The sequence below is a fragment of the Sycon ciliatum genome, chromosome 2 (assembly GCF_964019385.1).
Source record: "Sycon ciliatum chromosome 2, ocSycCili1.1, whole genome shotgun sequence".
Classification (NCBI taxonomy): Eukaryota; Metazoa; Porifera; class Calcarea; order Leucosolenida; family Sycettidae; genus Sycon; species Sycon ciliatum.
In genome coordinates, this window is record NC_088644.1 from 42,340,516 (window position 1) to 42,348,569 (window position 8,054).

General features: G+C 48.1%; 1 protein-coding gene across 1 annotated transcript; it reads right to left on the reverse strand.

The window, feature by feature from the left end:
* Window positions 1–6,914: 6,914 nt before the first annotated feature.
* Window positions 6,915–7,793, reverse strand: LOC135810598 (craniofacial development protein 2-like). Its single transcript, XM_065324090.1, has one exon. The coding sequence runs from the start codon at window positions 7,791–7,793 to the stop codon at window positions 6,915–6,917; it is 879 nt and encodes a 292-aa protein (XP_065180162.1).
* Window positions 7,794–8,054: the final 261 nt, after the last annotated feature.

Sequence of the window (8,054 nt, forward strand, 5' to 3'; positions counted from 1 at the left end):
CTCGATGGGCCTTGGCACGCCGCTTTTTGGGGGGGGGGGGGCAGCAAGTTGGTGAAGCTTGTTTAACGGTGACCGGTGTACACAATGCTGTAAAAAGTGGGTTGTTTGAACTTTACTTCCTGTTTTGCCTTTCGTGGACCCATCAATGGAAGAGTGCGTATTCATTTCTCAGCTGGGGTTCATATCTGAACTTGTATCATGGCTATGCTTCACTGAAAAATGAGCACTTTTTGCCTGTTTTCACTGAAAAAAGAGCACCGTGTTTTAGGGCTAGGCGGATAATGCTCGCAGAAATCCCTCATTCTGCTTTTCGGTCTGCTCAATATTCTGCTCATGAAAGTGCATTTTCTGCTGAAATTTCTGCTGAAATCCAGTTATGTAAAAATACACTTGGCACACATAATTGGGTTCAGGATCTAAAAAGATGAGTCATGTGAAATACTAGACAAGGCATTCTAGCCTTTATGATCAGTTCTCATTTGGACTGACTGCGTTAGCCAGAGGAAATGGCTGTGCTGAAGGCTGGGGAAATATCACACAAAGAGGTAAATGGGGCTGCTAAAAGGCAATAACGTATGAAGGCTAGCCACACTACATAATATGGCCCAGGTGCAGCGATTTTCGACCTTCGTTGCAAAATGCTTGTTTTGCGAACATTTTCAAGTCTGACTTCACTGGTGTCGTGATCCACGGAATACCCGTCCGCGGCCCGGCTTGCGCAGCAAAAGATGATTCGATTTGAATCTTTTCACACAGCGGGCTTTTTCACCGAAGGTCGAAAATCGCTGCAACTGGGCAATATTATGTAGATCTACGACTCTTACTTAGACTTCTGCCACTGGCCTGCCATTCAAGGCTGCTACCTTCCACAAAGTAACAGCTCCGGCCACATTTGGTGGATGGATGGACTGCGTGTCGAAGAACGCGGCAAATCTGCTGCAAAAGCAGAACGTCGCACGCCAATTCCGTGGTAACTGTCATTTGACATGGCAGAGAATGCTTTTTCAGCCCCCGTTCTGCCGAAATATGCTCGACCCCCCAAACAGGCGTTTTCTGCCGAAAATTCTGCCGGCATTATCCGCCAAGCCCTACCGTGTTTTCGCCTGTTTTCACTGAAAAAACACTTTTTCAGCATATTTTGAGGGAGTCGGCGAAAAGCACTACAATTATTTAGAGTGGCACACTCCACCCTCATCCAGAGTCTACATGACACAGGCATCAGAGATGTTGCCTTGAATTGGTTTTGTAGCTACCTGTCTGACAGAATGCAAACTGTTAGAGTTGGTCAGGAACTTGGACAGTCACGCCCATGCTCCCGAGGAGTGCCCCAAGGCTTCGTTCTGGGCCCAGTCTTGTTTTGTATCTACATTCGCGACATAACACCCTGTTTTAGGTTTAGCCAAGACCAGGAATATACCGATGATATTGCATTTTATGTCCGGCATAGTGACTGTGATACTGTGTTGGAGCGTCTCACTGCGGACCTTGCTGCTCAGGACAGCTACCTTACAGGGAAGGGACTGGTTCTTAACCCTGATAAGACACAATTTCTGCTATTACGTCGCCCAACTAGTCCCTTACCCACCACTGTGTCCATATCATGCCGCAACTCCACTCTCTATCCTGCGCACACAGCCAAATACCTGGGCCTCATTGTGGATGAGCACTTGGCATTCGATGCTCAAGTAGAGCGAGTTTGCATTACCGTCAAGCAGAAGGTCGGAGCCTACAAGCAAGCCAGGCAGAACCTGAACCACAGAGCGCGTCGTCTTTTCTATCTATCTATTATTCAATCCACCCTTGAGTATGCTAGCTCTGCCTACATTAACTGTCTATCTCACCGTTCATACAACCAGCTGATCACAGCCAGCCGTACCAGTCTTAAAAGAATATTTGCCCTTGACCGCAGAACTCCCACTGAGACACTGTACGCTTACACCAAGATCTACACACTAGAGCAACGCTTAAATTTCAAGCAATACGTCTTTGTCTTTCGCTGTCTGCATGGTTTATCTAGCCCACTTCTCAGCCGCCTATTCACTCCCCGCTGCACTGGCCCACATTCTGCTGCCACAACCCGGGGCCAAGCTACAGCTGCTCTTGTCTTGCCTGCCTGCCACTCCCAGTATGGTTTCCATTCCATTGCGTATCTTGGTGCCGACAGGTGGAATGCGCTGCCTCCATCTTGTCGCCTGGCCGAGTCGCCTGCTTTGTTTCGCGCTCACACAAAGTCTCATTTAGGGTTCCCAGTAAAAAGGCAACATTGCCTGTTGGGAAATCCCTAACAAAAGAAGAAAAAAAATCCGTCTCGTAATAACAAGTCTTCAGTATACAATCAAATGGTTTCTAGTACTGACTGTTGTCGTACTTATTCTGATTCCTGTTTTTCTGTTTTGTGCCGTGCTCGTCATGGTTATCTTTTGCAGTTACAAGTTTTGGAAGCTGTTTGTCAGCGCATTCATAAGCCGAATTTGTGTGTCCAGAAAGATAGTGTTATTACCCTAAAATTGTTCAAATAATGTTCTTTTGTGTAGTGTGGCAACGTTGTTGCCACTTGTGCCTAAATGTGTTTTGTCACCTTCTTGTTAAAGGGGAAGTATACCCTAAAATCAAATTTTCACCAGTTGTAGTCTTCGGGGTGCTGAGTCGAATGGTCTTGGTCCGAGGAAGCTGAGGCGCTTCCTTCCTACTTGAATCCCAATCGAACTCGCGCACTTCCACCGAAACTGGGTGACTGCGCCCTACTAGATGGGGATTTGTATGCAAAATGTCACTAAAAGCGCCATTTCGTTCTTATAAAAGCACGGATGACCGCGATTGGCCCATATGTTGTAGTCTTTTGGACGCTGAGTCGACTGGTTTTGGTCCGAAAAGGCTACGATGCAGCGCTCCTCCTTTATTCCCAATCGAACATGGTTGAAGAAGCGGTCACGTGCTCCTGCGTACACCAGTCACCTGGTCACCGTGCCTGCAGGGTACAACTTACTAGCCTGTTTGACCTTTTTTGGGTGCAGTCCTGTCACTCGAGTTGAACTCGAGTTGAACCTTGGTGTGAAAGTTGTCGCCTGCTGGCGCGGTGACCAGGTGATTTGGGCACCCAGGAGCACGTGACCGCTTGTTCAACCATGTTCGATTGGGAATAAAGGAGGAACGCTGCATCGCAGCCTTTTCGGACCAAAACCAGTCGACTCAGCGTCCAAAGGACTACAACATATGGGCCAATCGCGGTCATCCGTGCTTTTATAAGAACGAAATGGCGCTTTTAGTGACATTTTGCATACAAATCCCCATCTAGTAGGGCGCAGTCACCCAGTTTCGGTGGAAATGCGCGAGTTCGATTGGGATTCAAGCAGGAAGGGAGCGTCGCAGCTTCCTCGGACCAAGACCATTCGACTCAGCACCCAGAAGACTACAACTGGTGAAAATTTGATTTTAGGGTATACTTCCCCTTTAATAATATATTATTGTTATTATTATCATTCGTTCTCACTTTTTTGTTTTTGTTGCAGATACACACTTGTCACGCTTAGTTCTTACTTGTATACCCTTGTTTTCTGCACACTTTTGTGAGAAATCGCACCTCGATATTCCAGTGCTGTCATTGTATCGTGTCACCCTACCTTGATTGCTATTTCCTTTGTTCTCATTTGTTCTTTAGTACAACGGTGATTCCTGAAGAGTGTTGTACGAAAACTTGTTCGAATCATCTTTTTTTCCATTGCCCTTTTTCTTCTTACATGTATTTTTCCTTACCCTTTAGGTTGTTTCTTGCATCGTCTCCATCGCTTACATTGTTAATAAAGTAGTCCACATGTCGCTTCAGCTCGTCCTACTTATTGCCATATTTAAAAATAATAATAATAATAAGTGCGAATTAAAAGAGCACCTTTGGGAAAGGGCTACATCAGGGAGCCGTAAAATACCAGGTATTTTTCGACTCCCTGGGCTACATGTAAACCGGCATGACGCGCCATTCATTTTGTGTACATGGCGGGTTGAAATCTGACCCGGGTCGAACTCAACCCTACTAAAAAGCCTCTTGTACGGGCAAAACCAAAAATAGTTCCACTGGCAATCCTTGAAGTACAATAGTGGTGATCACCATCACTGATGTCACCGAAATTTGAAAGAAAAAGAAAAAAGGCCCAACCCTGCCCGGCCAGCTATTTGGACTCAACCCGGGTTGAAACTATTCGGGCTTACAATATTTACCCCGAACCGGTTTTGGAACCGCCAGCTGAAAAGAATCGGGTACCCGTTCCGTCAAATTTCGAACCGAAACTCGAAAAATCTCGTTTTCGTACAAATACATGTACACGCCAAGTCTACTCAAGATTTTTAAATGTCTTACCTTACGATCACCGCCCTTCTTGAAAGGGTTCTCCTATCGATCCTGGTCACTACGAGCGTACCTTTTTCGCACATGGACTCTCCGATGTCTCGTTCTTGCTCGTAAAAATGTGCATTTGTCTGGTCTGGAGAAAAGAGTGCATGGAACCGATACCCGAACCGTGGGCAACTATGCTGGCATTCGGGTACCTGAACATGAACTTGAACATGGAACCGTTTCACCCCTGGCCCTATAATCATAGTTGAAACGCTTCATGTAAACCAGGGACTGCGGGAGTAGTACAATTATTATTTATTATTATGAACAGTTTCGCGTACTTGAGGACCAGCCTCTTTCCGCCTCTGTGTTCCTGAGCAATAGAAGGAGAGAGACAAAACTATACTATTATGATGATGACAAGGGAAGACATGGACTGCAAGGTACGGTTTAAAAATCAACAATAAGCAAATAGCACTGAGAAGGATGGGCAACTTCTGTTTCGTCAGTGTTCACTGTGCGTTTTTTACGAAGGCCTTCCACACTTGCCTGTCGGATGCCTTCTGCCGGAGGCTCTGCAGATGCGGGCTCCCCTTGAGTGGCGTTTGTCTGTGGACGCAGTCTTGCTGGATCTGGGTGACTAAAGTAGTCAGAGGTCTTCCTGGCTTGGCTGTGTTCGGTGGATTGAAGTAGAGTGCCATGGCTTGTTGCGGTGGTGTGTCTTCGGGTAGGCGTAGGACATGTCCCAGCATGGTCATTCTTCGTCTGTGGACTTCCTCGGAGATGGGCTGGCTCTGACATCTCCGGTATAACTCGATGTTTGTGATACGATTGGGGTAATGTATGCCCAGTAGCGAGCGAAGCTGTTGCCTGTGGAACACGTCCAACTTGTCACTGACTGCCTTTGTTGATCCCCATGTACAGCAATTGTACAATAGGGTCGGCAGAACATATGCGTTGTAGAGGCGAACTCTGCGAGCTTCTGAGACATGCTCCCTCCGCAGCCACAGAGTGTACATGTTCTTGAAGGCAATCGTTGCCCGCTGCTTTCGCCTTTGGATGTCTTCGTTAGTTGCCATGAGTGATCCCAGCTGCTTTACTGTTTTCCAATTTTCTGTTGTTGACGATACTGTGACCCATTCCGTCTTCTGGGTGTTTACGTACAGCGACCAGGATTCAAGGACCTTCGCAATGATCGGCAGTGCAGCTCGTAACCAGTCTAGACTTGTGCTGTAGTAGTTGACATCGTCAGCATACCTGCTCTCATGGGGTAGTAGTCTATCGCTTTCTGGACGGGGTGGCAGATGGGACAGGACATCCCTCAGGGCCGCCTCGAGATAACAGGTGAACAGGACTGGGCTTAGGCCATCGCCCTGTGGTGTTCCAACTGTGTTACTGAACGACTCTGAGGTCGCCTGTCCAACGCGGACCACGAGGGTTGTTCTCTCCAGGAGCAGTCGCAAGAGTTTGCGTTCGTCTGGGCCAACTACTCCATCCATCACTTCCAATAGCCGCTGCCTGTTGATAGTGTCAAAAGCACGACTCATGTCGATTCCCAGCATGTGGTAGGTGAATGGATGCCTCTGTGTCTTAGCACTCATCCAACGCTGTGTCCATACGACGTCTGCCGTGCTCCTGCCTCTTCTGAAACCTGATTGTATCGCGCCAAGGTGTCCATCGACGGCTGGGGCTATTCTTTTGAGTACAACCAGAGATAGAGCCTTTCTGATGGTATTGAGGAGAACAACTGGTCTTAGGCTTGTTACTGGACCTCTGGGTTTTCCTGGCTTTGCTAGTGGTACTAATATGCCAGCTCCAATGACTTGCGATATGTCTTGGTTATTGGTAACAGCTGTGTTTATGAGTCCGACGATCAAGGGTGACAAATATCCTTTTCCATACTTCAGCAGCTCCGCTGGCACTCCGTCAGGTCCTGCAGCTTTCTGGTTGTTCATTCTTGACAGTGCAGCTTCCATTTCATGTACTGCTACTGGGTTTGACAGTGGCGTCGCCAAGCCTTCCGGTGTCGTCACATGGTTTGTTGGTGTGGGATTGCACAACAGTGTGCTGAAGTGTTCACGGACACGGTCAGCTCTGTCGACGTCTCGATCAAGGACTAATCCGTCCACAGACTCCACAATGATTTTCTTTTGCTTTTCTCTGCGGAAGACTGATGTTGCTTGGTACATTTTGATGCTGTCGGGAGCGCGCTCAATAGCTTCTGCTGCTCTATCCAGCTGAGAGTTGGCGTTGTCCAAGCACCTGCGTCGTATTTGGTGGGAAATCCTGTTCCTCTCTCCTCTAGCTCTGCGTTTGCCTTCATCGTCCAAACTGCCGTCCTCCAACCGTAGACGCAGTAGTCTCTGCTGCATCGACAACCGTTGGATCTGTGGGTCTGGATTGACGAGTCCCCGACGCGTTTTCACCATTGTTCCAAGAACGGATTTTGCCTTTTCCTTCACTATTTCTGTGACTGTTTGCCACGCCACCGAGAGGTCTGCTGTGTTCGCTGCGACTTGCTCCATGCAGTCACTCGCACTCAGTGCGTCCACGTACTGCCGCCTCACGGTGCTGTCATGCAGTCTCCCTATGGCAAGGGGGGTTCCTGCTTCTTCGACGCTCTGAACACTTTGAAGAATGAATCGAGTCGGAGATCGCTGATCACAAGTTTGTGATCACTGCACACCATGGTGCCACCATATGAGCGTGCTCGTCGGACAAGGGATTTGCAATGTTCCGGTACGATGATGTAGTCAATCATATTGTAGATAGGCTTAGTGCACGGTCCGTCTCTGACATATCCAGTCCACGTCGTTCTGTAGCGCTGTGAATAGCGAAAGAGTGTGTTCGCCAACACCAGACTCCTGGACGTCGCCCATTCAACCAGGGCCTCGCCATTTTCGTTCCGTTTGCCCTTAGCGTACTGACCAACACAGGGTGCCATCCCAGTTCCAACTTTACTGTTGAAGTCACCTGCGTACAGAACAATGGCTCGTTTCTTCACGCTGGTCCATGCACTCGACAGACTATCGTAAAATTGGTCTCGGATGTCTGGGTTTTTCTCCGCGAGAGGGGTTGTTGGGCCGTATGCAGAAATGATACGCACATCGAGAGTGTCGCGACCGTGGGCCCGAGGGAACTTGAAGTCCGCGAAGCCGACTCTGTCTGTTAACTTCTTATGATGTAGCAGGAATGGTTCGATTCTTGGAGAGATAACGAATCCAAGGCCGCCATGCTTTCCAGATTCTTGGCCGAAGCTGATCAAGCGGAAAGTTTTTTGGCCCGCGTGTATTTTCCTGTCGAATGCTTCGGTGGTCTTGAGCTCTTGAAGGCTGCAGAAGTCTACGCCATAGGCATCCATGTCAGTCGCCAGTTGCTGCTGCTTCACGTTCGACGTTAGGCTTCGAACATTGAACGTCGCTAATTTGAACAAATTCAATAACGATAAATTACGGCTGCTCGCCATATCCGCTGCTCAAGAACGTTGACAAGAGGAGAAAAAGGAGAGAGAAGAGAAGAGAGGACAGGGAGAGACTAGAAAGGAAAATAAGGGGAGAAAGAGGGTAGCTAGTAGAGAGGAAGAGTGGAGGAGAGGAAAAAATTGCGTGGCAGTCAGCCAAGCACCACAATACCTGATGTAAACACAGCCTAGTCATGTACAGTGCAGTATAGATTATTATCCATATAAAACCGCTCGGGGAGCGGTTCTGAAAAACCTTTACTGGTG

Coding starts and splice junctions, on each gene's coding strand:
- LOC135810598 (XM_065324090.1), bottom strand. CDS start 7,793: ATGGCGAGCAGCCGTAATTTATCGTTATTGAATTTGTTCAAATTAGCG.